This window comes from Monodon monoceros, unplaced genomic scaffold, assembly GCF_005190385.1.
Source record: "Monodon monoceros isolate NGI ecotype Baffin Bay Population unplaced genomic scaffold, NGI_Narwhal_1 Contig7438_ctg1, whole genome shotgun sequence".
NCBI classification, from domain to species: Eukaryota; Metazoa; Chordata; class Mammalia; order Artiodactyla; family Monodontidae; genus Monodon; species Monodon monoceros.
In genome coordinates this window covers 15161-30582 of record NW_021703011.1, presented here as the reverse complement: position 1 = coordinate 30582, position 15422 = coordinate 15161, and the positions used below count along the sequence as shown (strand labels likewise).

Genomic DNA, 15422 nt, shown 5'->3' with positions numbered 1-15422 from the left:
AGCACCCAGGCCTGCTTCTCAGGGGATAAACCAACCCGCACCCCCCCGTGTTCCTAATCTAGAAAGCGGCAGCTCGGAACGTCGGACACGATCACACAGAGATAGCCAGCGCTCTCGTTGATAATACTGTTTATTGTCCACGGACCAAGCGGTCACTCGAGAATGACACAAGGCATCGGAGACATGCGCTGTCTGCTTGTCGACTTTCAACAACTCTCACGTGTTCCCAGCACAGGAAGGTCTCAGACTTCATATTCCAGCAAAATCACATTGCCCCAAAAGTTAAAAAAAAAAAAACCGAACAAAAAAATCCAAACAAAAACGAACAAGATCAACAAAGCTTTAAATTACGGCGGCAAGTCCGATATTTCTTAATACTTATCAAGCCAAGATTTGGAAATAACTACAATGTAAACTTTATTTTAAATATTTTGAGTTGCTTGCAGAAGACAAGTATAGAGGGAGGAAAGAGCAGTGCTTAGAACATAACATATAAATTAAACAATGCTGAATGGAGCCTTCTTAAACTATATATATAGGGCAATTATTTACCCTTGAGGGTATCTGAGTGGCTTCTCTCGGCCACCACCAGGTACTTCATCTTGACTTTTTTTTTTCTGCTCAGCATGGCTACAAGACGGATGTGCGTAGACTGAATATAAAGGTCATCTTTTAGAACCAACCTACTCAAAGATTCTTTGCTTCGTAATAATTGGAACTGGAGAACAAAAGATGGGAGACGGAAAATCAACGATACTCAAGGAACTGAAGAAAAGGTCTGAAGGAATCACCATCATAGGCTAGCTACCGCGCCATTTCCACTCTGGGTCCACTGCTCCCACGATGCAGAAACCTTTGAAAAAAAAAGGTGCGAGTCTAACCCCTACCAAGGGTAATAAAAAATACAGCACAGGAATGATTACAACTGATGTCAGAAACAAACCAACACATTTAAAAAAATCAGCAGAAACAGGAGTAAATGTTACATATGATAACACCGTACAGGAAGCAGACGGGGGTGGGGTGTTATACTGATTGGAGGGTCTGGTGTTCTCGTATATACTGAAATCACAAGGACTGGTCCATTATGACATCTTACAAACTTTCTATCACTGTACAGCATGAAGACGCCCTTGGAGCGGGCCAGATTCCTGGAGAGTCCCCTAGTCTGCCCTAGAAAGGGAGTCATCAAAATCTGTGCTGACCAGGTCCCGGGTAGGCATGGGGGCTGCATGCCACTGGTGGGGGAGGTCAGGAGTCTTACAGGTGCTTTGGGGTCACCGCAGAATAGAGCAGGCTTAGAAGATGACTTTGGAAGAATTCTGCAGAAGGACCACTCCCAGGCTGACAGACTTCAGTTTCACTGTGTGTGTTTGCATATAGCGTGCATGATAAACTCAGAACAGTTTATCTTTAGAACACAAGTGGGAAGAAAAAGGAGATTATCTTTACTGTTGCTGAGAAATTTCTGCCTCTGCTAACTCCCAGTTTACTGGCATCGGGAAACCACCTTTAGGGAACAGATAGGTTCCCTAGGTCCCTATGAACTTTCTTAACCGAGAGATCTTCGTAATACAAGAAATATAAGCAGAGGTGGGTACACCTGTAATTTGGGTTCACATATTCTCTAAAAATTCATCTTTAGAAGAATGTCTCTTAAAGCTGGCCACAGAGTCCTGGAGGCCCAGAAAGCAATGAGAATTTTACTGACGCCACCTCCCTCCAAAATCCATCCTTCCCTGGGGAGGACTTCATTCTACGCTTCGTTAACTTCACTCTCGGGAACCCCCGCGTGGCACAGTGACAGTCAGTCTTTGAGGGAGGTCATACTCTAAACCTCTGGCACCTGCTTGGGGGCCTCTGAGGCGTGTTGGGGGACAGAGCGGGACCCAGCTTTTGATGTCCCCAGGATGTGCAGACGGCACAGCCAGCTCATGCCACCAGCCACACACAACCCCTCGCCAAGCAAATTCGTGCCCCTCCACCTAGATGCTGGAGGCCAGAAAGAGAAGCAGGGAGCGAGGGGCCTCAGCAGCTCAGTAAGGAACTACAAGGGCAGCCAAGCCCCGCCCCAGCAAATGTCTGCCCCAGGGCAGAACGTGGCAGGTTCCGCCAAGGGCTGGGGTGTGTGTTGGGGGCCAGGGATGGGAATCAAAGGACTTGGCTGGAGCTGAAGCTCCTCGTCCCTGCATCGCTACGAGGTCTGGGAGGGAGGCTCCCGATGGAACTCTGCAGATTAACACGATTAACTGGGGCTCCATCAAGAGCAAGCCACCGGTCCAGGGCTGCTCCCAGACACACAGAAGTCACAGGTACTGGGAGTCCGTGGTGGGCATGGGGGAGTCTGCGGGGGTACAGGGCACTTACAAGGGGCAGGGGCTGCCACCCTAGGGCCAGAGGTGGAAGCTGCAGCAACTGAGGGACATGCCCCTCTCAAGAGGAAAGGGACCTGGTAGGCCTGCTACACAGTCTGGCAACGACCCTCAAAAGGTTCTGCAAAATGCACACTTCCAGGCTCTGCCCTGACCAGGCTAGGGGACCCTTAAGTGCTGCCTGCTCAGCGTTTGTGACAGTGCCAAGGCTGGGCCTGGGAGGGAAGCCCAAGCGTCCTGCCCCTGCCCGCGCTCAAGGATGGGAGACCGAGTTGCGCAGTGTCCAGGCTGGCGGGTGGGGTATGGGACCCACCTCTGCCTCCAGACCCACAACGATGTTGAAAAGGAAAATGGGGGTGGGGAGGAGAATCACACTAATTTAGACCCACTTGGATGACTGTTTTATTCATGCTGTTTCCAGGAAGGGATGTCGGAGCTGGACCAGTCTGAACTCTTGGAGGCTTTCAATTGGCCACAGGGGTGCTGGTGGCCTGCTTACGGGTCCTCGATGTCCAGAAACTCCTGCTTGGGGGGTGCCGCTCCACGGTACCACGCACAGGAGCCGTCGCTTCTCTTGATGCAGGCGAAGAACTTGGCCTGGTGCCCGTTGATGCTCTTCTCCGTGACCCAGTCCATCCAGAGGCACTCGTCCGGAGAGGAGATGTAGCACGGGATCATGGGGCAGCGTGTGATCTAAGAAGGGGGACGCAGAGGTGGATTCAGTCAGGGACCAAGGCCACTCACGGGGGCATCTCCAGAACCTGGCAATGCACCTGGCGAAGGTGCTAAAGGGCAGTTTGCAGAATGAATGACCAAGTGAGTGCACCAGGAAGGGAGGGAGCTGGGACTGGAGTCCAACCTGCTCCATCAGTAGCCTTTCCTGAGCCCCATACTCTCCGAATGGTAGTAGGCAGCCTGTCCAAGGCAGGACAGCACACCGTCTCTGCACCCCCAGCTACCGTGAACGCTCCTCCACTTTGGGCCATCTGGTCTACCTTCTCTGAGCATGACAAACTAGCTTCATCTCAGCCCTGCCCTCCTGGGAGTATAACAATAATAACAATAAAGGGTCTTGAATCTACTGGACAGGTTCAAATCAAATTAAAAGGACGCTGTCTTGCTCCCAAGCACGCACGGGTTTAGAGGGGATCGGCAAGTAGCATTTTGGCAAAAGAACCTGAGTTCACAGGAAGGTGAACACCTCCAGGACAAGCAAAGAAAAAGGAGGAACTTGCTTCTTAACTTCATGTTAGGCACAGAGGAGTTCGCTGGACCTACGTGTAGCTGTAGGTCGGAATTCACGTTCTGAACGAGCTAAGGACAGGAGGGCCCATCTACCAGGATGGGCAGGAGGGCGGCACAAGCAGCGCCAACCAGCAGAGGCCAATCCCTGCAGCCTCGCACAGGGCTGCGCTGGGCCAGCATCTTCTGGACCCAGACTCGCATCCTGTGCTGGGGCTGGGGGAGGGGCAGTGCTGATGTGTTAGGAGACAGCAGGATGGGAGCCTGCGGGCCGTGGAGGAGATCTCACCTTCTATGGCTGCTTCTAAGCATTAGCGCCGCTGTAACTGTGTTTGGCGCAACCTGTGGGCCGCTTTTAAGAAGAGGGGCTGGGGCTTCAGCACACAGACCCCACATTTACACGGACCCATGCGTGGAAATGGCTGGTATGTTGGCAAAAGCGTAGCACCTGGGACACTCTTTCACAAGGCACACAATTCTCTGCCCTTGTACACTTGTAGAAAGATACTCCTAGGACCACGTTCTCCCCACGAAACTCCTCCTCCTAGAAGGCTTCCTTCCTAGAAGCTACAGGCCACATGGTCAGATTCCCCTCACCTCCCAAATGTGCCTGGCCGGACATCCTCGCTTGTGGGTAGGCCACACCTCCCCAGAGCCCCGGCCTAAGTTGGGACCCCGAGGACTGAGAGGCCCAGGAAAGCCAGGGATCAAATCCCAGCAGTCCACCCACCTGGAGGAGGCAGTGGCGGCTTACCTTGCACTCACAGCCCATCTGGTACCTGTGGTTCAGGCTCTTCTTCTGGGTGGTGCTCAGGGTGTCCCAGGGCACGATGAAGTCGCAGAGGGTGACGTGCATCTTGCCATTCCCCTCGGCCTTTCCTGAGTAGACAGGGGTCACCAAGCTCAGGACAAGTTCTGGGTTCTCATCCTTCTCCTGCATTTGGATGCGGCTTGGGCACAGGGAGGGTCAGTTCTGACAGTACCGTGTGCTGTGGGCTCAGTTGTGTCCCCTCCAAAATTCAGATGTTGAAGCCCTTACCCCTAGCACGTCAGGATGTGACTGAATTAGGAAAGAAGGCCTTTCAAGAATTGATGAAAATGAGGTCATTAGGGTGAATCCTAATGCAATAGGACTGGTGCCCTTATAAGAGGAAGAGATTAGACGCAGACAGACAAAGAGGGACGACCATGTGGGGACACAGGGAGAAAGTGGCCATCCACAAGCCACAGAGAGAGGCCTCAGAAGCAGCCAGCCCTGCCAACACCTTGATCTTGGACTTCCAGACTCCAGAATTGTGAGAAAATAAATTTCTGTTGTTTAACCAGTCTGTGGTTTTTGTTATAGCAACCCGAGCACACTCATACACCGTGGAATATTTATTCTGAGTATAAAGGGAATGCAAGCTCACTGTAGAAAACTTAGAAAAGGTAGGAAATAATTTTTTTTAATTAATTAATTTATTTATGGCTGTGTTGGGTCTTCGTTGCTGTGCACGGGCTTCCTTCATTGTGGTGCGCAGGCTCCTCATTGTGGTGGCTTCTCTTGTTGCAGAGCACAGGCTCTAGGCACACGGGCTTCAGTAGTTGCAGCACGCAGCCTCAGTAGTTGTGTCTCACGGGCTCGAGAGCGCAGGCTCCATAGTTGTGGCATGTGGGCTTAGTTGCTCCACGGCATGTGGGATCTTCCCAGACCAGGGCTCGAACCCGTGTCCCCTGCACTGGCAGGTGGATTCTTAACCACCGACTGTGCCACCAGGGACGTCCGGTAGGAAATAATTTTTAAAAACTTCTCTCTTTTCATTACCTAGAGCTAAATTTCGATGCATTTCCTTCCAATATTCTTTTATGCACACGTATTCACACACAAAAAATCATGTTGTACGTAGATTGTATTGTTTCCTGTTTTTTTCCCACCAAATATTTATTCCTAAGCATTTCCTCCATTTGATGTTGAACTTGTAATTCTGGGTTGTTCCGTTATGAACAGTAAAGACAGAATTTTATAAAGTCAGAAATCTGCCCTGAATTCCTTTTATTGGGGATGATGAGACGCTGTTGGTACCTTAGGCTCCTGACTCAGCCCCCTTCCTCCTTTTGTGAAGAGTTTTCATTGGTGACAGCCCGGGCATTAGCTGAGCAGGAGAAAAAGACAAGCCAGTGCATTCTGGTGACTGACAAGAACCTAACGACGGCCAGGGAGGTCGTCTAAAATCTTGTCCCTCCTGCTACAATGGCACCTTGTCAAGAGGCACAGATGTCCAGTGATGACACCAGAACCTGGCAGAGAGCGACACGCGATTCCCTCAGAGGCAGACAGAAGCCCCGGGCTGCACCCTGAGCACCTCGGCTTGACAAAGCTGCAGTGCATCCGACTTAATGATCTCAGGCGTAGCCCTGGCCACAGACAATCTGCTAATAGAAACATAGCTCAGCGAAGCACTGATGCAGCTTGTCGTCAACCGTGCCCTGGCGGGAGGAAGTAAAACAGAAATCTATTGCCAGGGGAAAGATGAGATGGGCTGCCTGAGGCTGCGAGCCGCACCAGTGACATCCTTTGCCACCTGCCCATCCTTTGCTGGGCAGGTGGCAGGAAGCAGTCCCCAGGTATGAATTTTCATGCTCTTACTTCTTCTTTAAACACGCCTCTTACCTTCAGGAACTCTGTTTTTCTTTGTATCTGTTTAGAGTTGTATGACATTCCAGGTAAAGAAAGGGATCAAGGAGCAGAATGACTACTGCAGCATTCATTCTGATCCTAATAACTAAAAAAATATACGTCTGGGTGGCCTTAAACTTCAAAAATAGCTATTTTTTTTCTCGGTCTGTAGCTATTTTCTATGAGTTCAGAATAGATGAGGAGCAAAATGGACAGAAGGCAAGTAACTCCTTCCCACAGCCTGGTTTCTTCTGGCATTTACTGCCTTGCCTAGCCTGGTCATTCATCAGAGGCAGGCTGAGTACTCAGTCTGGTCTCTCCCTCCAGACTTCCGGAGCAACTTCCACTGTGTCTGGTGACGGGCACCAATATCCCACTTCACATTGTTCTTTGCCTTTCTTACGTATCTTGTTCCTTAACCAGCTCATAAACATGAAGGGTAAGGGTTGTGTCTTAATCCTTTTTTATCCATAGTTCCCTGCACATAGTAATGGCTCAATAAAAGTCTGCTGACGATGGCGTGGGTATCTGTTCTAACAATGTGCTTCATTATCTTTTTCTTGCCGTCTTCCTCTTTAATCTTTTCACCACCAATTCAAACTTCCACAGAGAACAGACAAAGGCAGGGCACAGAGATGAAATGGAAATTGTACAGTTTCAGTGGTCCCAGTTACTGGGCTCACATGAGCTTTAACTGTCACGGGTAAATGGTGTAGCATCTCAGAATGTTAAAAGGCGACCCCTTTCAGTAGAGGTAATTAAGACTTGGTTGGGCACGTGAGCATCTGTCTGCCTTGGAAAAAAAGCAAAGTCTTTCTTGGCTACAGAAAAACAGGAATTAATTAAAATTTGTAACTGAGGGTTGTATGTTTATTTTTCCTTCCGGAGGAGAGGACTGTAGAAGAAAATTACAGGGCCGATTCCATAACAGTTCCTGAACACAAGCGTCTCACGGAGCCAACTCAACATGTGAAGTTGAGTCATCAACCCAGGAGGAGGTGGGCTGCCCCAGGCTATGTGGTCACTCGTGGGGCTGCAGCCAGCGCTGGCTGAGTGGTTTGCTGTGCCCCGTGATTCTCGGTTAGCCCGTTCCAACTCCAGGAAAACAAGATCTAGAGTCTGTTCTTTAGAAATTAAACAGATTTGTTCCAGAGCTGTCTCGCTGAGCCAGGGAAGGAAGTCAGATTAGAGAGGTCCCTCTGTAATGGGGTGAGTCAGCCGCCAGTGGAAGTGCCTTTTATTAATCTTATGTTCCACGGCCAGTTAGGGAACTAAAATGTGTCCCATGTCACTTGCTTGCTTCCAATACTAAATGTGAGGTAGTCAAGATGATAGGCACACAGTCACCACATGAATTCCTCTTCAAGTGTTTTTAATTTCTATTTTAAGTGGAGCTACAATTTGGATGGTTTCATGTGTAGCAAGCTTCTGAAATGTGTGTGGCAATTACTTGTGTAACTGTCTTCTCATTCAGCCTGGGGACAATTGAAGGGGCCTGTGGTAGGAGCAGCACAGGTCACATACATGTTACATGTTACACAGCACATATGAACGGCTGAGCTTCCATGTGGGAAAAATATCAATGTTATCACGAGTGACTTGAAATTATGAGGCTTTCTGCATTTGACTCACAATGCTCCCTTTGGACATGAAGTCTTTCCCTTTCGGAAAAGGGTCTGAGCACAACTGATTTTCCCTCCACGTCCCCCAAAAGAAATAAAAGCAACCACCAGCAAAACAATCACCACGCGGCCACCACGTGGACCTCCACTCTTGTCCTGGACCCACCTGCTAAGCAGCCCTGCGGTTTCCTTGCACTCTCGGGGTAAGCGGAACGGGGCAGGACCCAAGCCCCACGCTCCACGGAGACACTGCTGGGGCTCCTGACTGCTGGACATAAGCCATCTCCCCAGCCTGCCCCAGGATCCGGCCAAAGGGCCCCATGGTCTGGACCACCCATCTCGTGGAATAAAGGGCAAGAGGCAGGTCTGATTGACTGAGAAGGGCCCCAGGATATGAAATAATGTCCAGAGGCTACTGACCTCGAGGGAGGTGACCAACCATGGCTGCTGGGGCTCAGCTCTCCTGAGTGTGTGCAGACTGGCTATTTGGCACCTCTGGAACAAAAGGTCTGCCTTGACCCAGAGGAGGGCAGGTTCTCAGTCCTGGCTGCACACTGGACTCTCCTAGGGAGCTTTACAAATGCTGATGCCAGGGCCCCACCCCTGGAGATTCTGCTTGAATTGGTCTGGGGTGCCGCCTGGGCATCAGGATTTTTGCAAACTCCCTGTGGAATTCCAACGAGCAGTGCATGTGAAGGACTGCTGGGTTAGGCGCTGGGGCAGTGAGACTTCTAAACCTGGACCAATGATGGAAGAAGCAGAGTGTAACAGACCCAGGGGTCAGGCGGACCAGGGTCTAAATTCTGGCTGCACCGTTGCACCACTCCCCGGCAGTGTGACGCTGTCAGGGGTGTGCTGAGAAACGCCTGACCAGCAGCTCTCCTGGGAGGAAAGGCTCTGGTGTGTAGCGTTTGCCCTAATTCTGTGGTGTAAATACTCCCCCTCTGGCCAATTTCAAGCTACCACCATGACATCAACCGAAGTTTAACAATCGGCTTGAAAGTGAAAGTGGGTTCAGGCAGACACCACGGGACCTGGGAACACGGCTCCAGCCTCTACTCCTCAGTTTTCCTCATCTGTAAAATGGGGATAATAGGGGGTAGTGAGGATTAAATGGAACCCACATGGAAAGCATTTGCAGAACGTCAGTGCCAGGAAAAGGGCACTCCTATTTCTATTAACAGGGAGCTGGTGAAGCCTGATGTAGAGGCCTTTAAGACAGAGCCTCAGCGTGGGTAAGGATTCAGCTGGGCATGTCTGGAAGCAGGTCCTAGCCCACACTGAGGTCGCTTTTCCACCAGGAGCCGCCCACGACAGGATGCAGGCTCTCCCTCCTTGAATAAGGGCTTCGGCAGCTCTGCAGTTTGGCCAGACAGCCCTTAGAGGGCAGTGTGGAGACTCAGCAGGACGGCTGAGGCTCTCATTTTAAAGGGTGTTAGAGACAAGGACAAAAAAAGGACACAGAAAATTAGAAGCCTTTGATTTGCTTGGGCAATAAGGTCGCTGAACCAGGTGTGTCTCCGCCAGTGCCATTTCCTGTGCTACTGTGATGTCACAGTCAGGTTGTCAGCTCTCTGCACTGTGATTTTGTCCTCCTCCGCTTCTCTCCGTTTGATATTATCTTTCCTACTGTAAAAACAGTAGATACTGCAAATGTGAAATGGTGCAGCTGTTCTGTAAAACAGTCTGTCAGTTCCTCAAATGGTGAAACACAGAGTCACCGTAGGTCCTGCAGTTCCACTCCTAAGTATCTACCCAAGAGAAATGAAAACACACGTCCAGGCAAAAACTTGCACACACATGTTCAGAGCAGCATTGCTCATAATAGACAAAAGGCAGAAACAACCCCAGTGAAATGCTGAATGGATAGGAGAAATGCTGAATTGGATAGGCAAAATGTAGTACATCCATCCAGTGGAATATTATTCGGCCATAAAAAGGAGTGAAGTTCTGATACATGTTACAACATGAACAAAACATTAAAAACATCAAAAACTTTAAAAAACATTATGCTGAAAGAAGCCAGACACAAAGGACCATATGTTACATGATTCCATTCATAAGAAAGTCCAGAGTAAAGAAATCTACAAAGAAAGGTTAGTGGTTGCTGCGAGCTGGGGTCAGGGGAGACTGGGGGTTAGGAAGGTAATAGCTAGAAGGTATAGGGTTTCTTTTTGACTGTGCTGATGGCTGCACACCTCTGCAAGTACACCCAGACCCTTGAATTATACACTTTAAATGGGTGAATTGTATGCTGTGTGAATTATATCTCAATAAAGATGTTAAAAAATAATAGGTGCTCAAAATAAAACATTTAGGAAGTTCAGAAGGGCCTATAAAGGAAGGAAAAAAATCTCCCATTATCCCCAAGGAGAGGGACAAACGTCTTGAGGTACTGACAAAGAGACTCACGGAAGCAGGTGCTGGATGTGAGCATTTTGTGGAAGGGAGGGAGGTACTTGTCCAAGGAGAGATTCCAGAAGCCTCCTTGGCCCCGCTGCACCTCCCTCCCTGCAGCGCCACCCTTGCACGGCCAAGGTCAGTACCTTCTCCCGACACTACATCTTCTGGGTCCTGGCACCTGCTAGGGTCTCTGCCTCTTTATACCTTTTAAGCATTCACTCACTCTTCACATTTCCCCACGTGTGAAACTTATCTTACTTTCTTTAACTTCTTCTCCTGTCCCCCCCGGGTGGGAACATGGGCTTCCTGACAGCAGGGCCCCAGGATCTCTCTTCCTGAACCTCCTGCCATGCCGAGCACAGAGCTAGGTACCTAGTGGGCACCCTAGGTGCTAAACATGTATTGAAACACCCTAGGTGCTAAACATGTATTGAAATGTGTGAATAACCGGGACGGAAGAAAATCCCCCAAATCATGGAGATTTGGATTTGGAATTAATTTTATGATTAAATTGGGATTTGGGGAACAAAATAAGATGTCGGTCTAGGGGAGGTGTCCTGTCTCTTCTTTTTTCTTAAGTTTGTGATCTGACTCCTACTTTCCCTAGAAGAGGGCAGTGAGGTTCCTTGGCTGACCCAGACAGCCCCGGCCAGTATAGGGGCCACCAGCTGCAGACGGCTGTTCACATTTACATTTAAATCAACTGCAATGAAGTAAAATGAAAGCCCCAGCCCCTCAGTTGCACCAGCCCCAGCTCAAGCGCTCAGCAGCCACGTGTGGTTCATGGCGGCCATACCAGACAGCACGGGCATACAGCATTTACGGCATCACTGGAGGTTCTGTTAGACCAGGGGGGTCTCAACTCGGGGTGATTCTGCCCCCGCCCCAGGAACATCTGGTGATGTCGGAGACCCCATGACTGGGGGGGAGGATGTTACAGCAATCAGTGGGTAGAAGCCAGGGATGTAGCTAAATGTCCTACATGCATAGGAAAAGCCCCCCAACAAAGAATGATCTGGTCTCAAATGTCAATAGCGCTGATTATAAGGACACCTGCTCTGGACTCTGGGGGGAAGCCTAGGTGGGTGGGCAGAGGAGGCAGTAGAAACAAGTAAAGGGAAATCATTTTATGTAAGAATAAAAGAGTATAATTTTTAAAAGGGATGCAACGATAAACAAAATGTGGTCTATCCATACAACAGAGTATTATTCAGCTTTAAAAAAGGAGGCAATTCTGACATTTGCTGCAACATGGCTGACCCCTGAGAACATTATGCTCAGTGAAATCAGCCCATCACAAAAGGGCAAACGCTGTAGGATTCCACTTTTATGAGGTCCCTAGAGGAGTCAGATTCACCGAGACAGAAAGCAGAATGGAGACTGCCAGGGCTGGGGCGAGGGGGGAGTTTAACAGGCATGGAGTCTCAGTTTGGGAAGATGAAAGTTCTGGAGACGGATGGTGGTGATGGTTGTACAACAACGTGAATGTGCTTCATGCCACTGAACTGTACACCTAAGAATGGCTAAAATGGTAAATTTTATGTTATACATATTTTATCACAGTAAAAAAAGAGGGATACGATGAACAAAGCAGCAGGTGAGTAGAGAGCGTAATAATATCAAGAGATTTAAAATGAGGTTTCAACTCTCCTTCCCCGCGTCCTGTCCAGGCTTGAGCACTTCCAGCATCTCACCTCTTTGCGTGCACCTGACCTCAAATTTCCTATGAATACCGGTTTACTTTGTTCCTTCCCCTCAAGTCACATTGGTTCCACCATTCTAACAAGGGGAATGTCTAGGACAGAAGAAAATTCACTAATTCTCTGACGGGAATTAGGCAGGGAATCCCCGAGGCTTCCGAATAGCACTGTGTGTATCGTCAGGGCTCTGTTCCACTTTAAGCCGCCCTGCCTCCCCACCCCTGGACGGTCCCTAGGAACGTTCCATGCCCATATCCACATACACACCTGCAATGAGATACTCCTTCTTTCCTCCAATGTCCAGCGAGACCCCGCACACTGCGGAGGAGGGGGCCGTGTAGATAAACTCTATGTCCTTGTCAGGTCCCTTGAACATCTGCAAAGAGGAGGATGGGAAATGTAAACGAATTGGGCGGCACAGCCACGTTCCCATCCCGAACACGGCGGGGCGCCCCAACCTGCACCCGTGGTACTGCCAACATGGAAAAGGGGATGGAGATGTACCAGTGAGACAGATCAGAAGACGACCATTCCTAACACACAGGATTCCCTGGAGTCACTGATTTACTTCTTAGTGTGGCAGTTGTCACCAGGCTGGGCGTGAGACTGTCATCCAGAAGGACCTGCCTCAGATAACACACCTGCTCTCCCTACCACCTGTGAGGTCATCTCAGAATCCCTGGGAAGGGGCTTATGTATCTCCAGGTGATTCTGACCCATCATGGAGTATCACCACTTTGTGTATTTCCAGGAATTTTACGCACTGGCTACTTGACGGGGACCAGAGCGGAGAGGCGGCTCTCAGTTAGGATGTAACTCCTTGGGCAAGTGGAGTTTGACTTTTCAACTTGTGATTTTCTTACAGCCTCTTGGGAACAGACCTGCTGCCCAGGTGAAGGGGTGCATTGTTCCAGTGCCTGGGCAGGAATTGAGAAAGCCACAGCCAGGGAGCTCCTGCGGCCCCATCGGGGACAGTGACAGGCGGTGGCCTGAGTGTGGCCTGAGAACTGCCCTCCACGCCAGTTTTGGGGGTGCAGGCTGCTGGAAGCCGGGTGAGCGGGGGTGGGGGTAATGGAAAGGGGAGCGCATGCATGCACCAGGACCACACAACAGAGGAGCCTAAACACGGCTGTAGATCACAGACACGCGGGCTCCACGATTCCACACGAACTGCATCAGGACTCTCACTGTGGCTAAAACGAGATTAATAGCGTTGTTTGGTTTTGCGGGGAAGAGTTTCAACAAGCAAACTCAAATGGAACAGGGTCATCCCAATGTCACGACAAACCCGCTTTGCAAGAGCTACACCCCAACTCATGCCAAGAAAGGTTATCAATGACGTCTGTCACCAAAGGGCTGAAAGTGCTTCCTTGCTGTCAACACCTGCCTTTTCACGACCCCTCAATGAGGCGTGAGAGCAGAGATAACTGTCCTTCCCGCTTCATAAATAGAGATGTAGGCACTGGGTCACCTCTTTAAATGACATAGGCACAATGATTAAGCATTTCTTTGACCTTCTGGTAACATTTATGTTCTATTTTTAATTTTTGTAACAAAATTAAATATGGATGGCCACAACTACTAACCAGGTTGAAAAGCTGTTCCTCCAGCTGGAGTCTAGAATCTTCTTCCCTCTTGTAGACCAAGTTAGTTATTGTCAACAACAATAACCTTCCATCAGCACTGGTCCTGTCTTCCCAACCTCCCGCCCACGTCCTCCCCTCTCTCCCTCCCTCCCAAATATGGGCTCCTTGCCTTATGACCTCGAACACAACCACCATTCTGAAAACCTAACAAATGCCACCACCCCCTCAGTCTGCAGCCCCCAATGCCTCCCATCCCTCCCCTCCCCCGGCGAAGCATCTTCTCCTTTACCGGCCAGGCTGCCATGTCCATTTCTTCCTCAACTCCCCTCTCTCAGGAAGTTGTCCCAGCACACCTGTCCACAGGAGTCCTCCTCTGTCCAAATCCCCCCTCCTCTTAGAATGTAAAGCTAACCACACAAGACTAGAGTCCACCCGCAGTTTGGGGGAATTAGGTCACCTGCTCTCACATTGGTTGTGGGCTCCCAGAGGCGACAGCCAAGTTCCCACTGCCTCTGAACCTGCCATGGAGAGGTGAAGAGGCACTCACAGAACGCTCCACAGATGCTGTGAACTTGGTAACTTAAGGCTGAGGCTCATGAAGATGACGCATTTCTGAAATAACCTAGCTGGTGGGAACAGACCACGCCCACACCACTTCTCAGCATTTACGGATTAAGGAAAATCAGATCCACTTGTGGCTTGACGCCCTTGTTCCTAGCCGTCTGCCTCAGAGGTGGCTGGACCGAGTCCTAGGGACCCAGTGGTGCAGTGAGATGGTGGGCCAGCCCCGCCCGGTCCCCGGCCCTGCTCCCAAAGCTCCCACAGCTCTGCCCAATGGAGCAATGCAGGGACAGTGGCCATTACCTTTATTTGCTTGATCTCATACTGAATCCGTTTGATGGGGTTGCCGTAGATGTCATTCCCGGAGTCCACCTCCTTCTCGCTGACGGCTTTGGCCCTGATCACTGCAAAACAAAGACAGGGAGGTGAGCAGAGTCCCCGAAAGACTGCCCTGGCTCTAAGGAGGGGGCAAGGGGCAGCAGGGAGGTGGGAGGTGAGGGGCAAGATGACCCCAGCCCTGGGTACAGCATCAGACTCCATCCCGAGGGGGAGACCAGGAGTGAAGCTAGGGCCCTCTGTCGACAGGGCGCCAGAGCAGAAGCTCTCGTCCCTCACGACAGGGGGCTGCTGGGGCCGTCACTGATTTGAACAACAGCTCGCTGTTGATGTCACGCCTGAGTGCTCTGGGGCTTTTCTTCCTTCTCCCCAGTGTGCATGTATGTGCGGCAGGGGAAGCAGATAAGCACACTGACTGGTCTGCAGTCCTGATCACGCAGTTAAGGATGGTGAGAGTCCCCACCCCCCATAGCCAACTGGCAATCAGGCTCTCTTGGGCTGAAGGCTGAGGGGGAGTTACCTACCTACGGGGGGCCCCATCACATTTAGGCTGGGGGTCTTCCATCTAAAAGGTCTATCTTGTCAGCCTCCTAACCTGTCCTCAACGTGTCCCTGAGACGCCGCAGGGGTGATTCTCTGTAATAACACACATTCCATCAGAGGCACGGCAGAGGGGGTTGAACATTTTAACTGTTGAATGGGGGCAGGAGACATTCAAGAGCAACTCTAGCAGACATAAGGGACAGATGCCGAGGAAAAAAGGCCAAACAGAAAGAAGGATGATCCTGGAACGTGACGCGAGATGAAGAAGAGGGGAAGAGGTCAGGCTTGGAAGGTTCCGGAATGTTCCCTGGGGCCTAAGGCTGCTCGAGAGCCATGCACCCCAGGGCTTCCTAGTAGCAATTAAGCCAAGACTCTGCTCCAACCCATAACCTGACGGGGCG

The 15422-nt window shown here is 50.4% G+C and overlaps 1 protein-coding gene across 1 annotated transcript; it reads right to left on the bottom strand.

The window, feature by feature from the left end:
- Positions 1–112: 112 nt before the first annotated feature.
- On the bottom strand, positions 113–14839 carry LOC114891325 (metalloproteinase inhibitor 2). The gene is made up of 4 exons (XM_029215538.1): positions 14446–14839; positions 12263–12371; positions 4369–4493; positions 113–3065 (listed from the first exon to the last, which is right to left on the bottom strand). The coding sequence occupies exons 1-4, from the start codon at positions 14680–14682 to the stop codon at positions 2868–2870; spliced, it is 669 nt and encodes a 222-aa protein (XP_029071371.1). The 5' UTR covers positions 14683–14839; the 3' UTR covers positions 113–2867.
- Between the last annotated feature and the right edge of the window lie 583 nt (positions 14840–15422).

What these genes read in the sequence shown, in the direction of transcription:
- LOC114891325 (XM_029215538.1), bottom strand. Translation starts at nt 14,682, where the DNA reads ATGGAGTCTGATGCTGTACCCAGGGCTGGGGTCATCTTGCCCCTCACC. An exon ending in ATGAGATCAAGCAAATAAAG is followed by an intron (nt 12,372 to 14,445) that starts GTAATGGCCACT and finishes TCCTCTTTGCAG; the next exon opens with ATGTTCAAGGGACCTGACAA. An exon ending in GAAGGAGTATCTCATTGCAG is followed by an intron (nt 4,494 to 12,262) that starts GTGTGTATGTGG and finishes CTGTCTACTCAG; the next exon opens with GAAAGGCCGAGGGGAATGGC.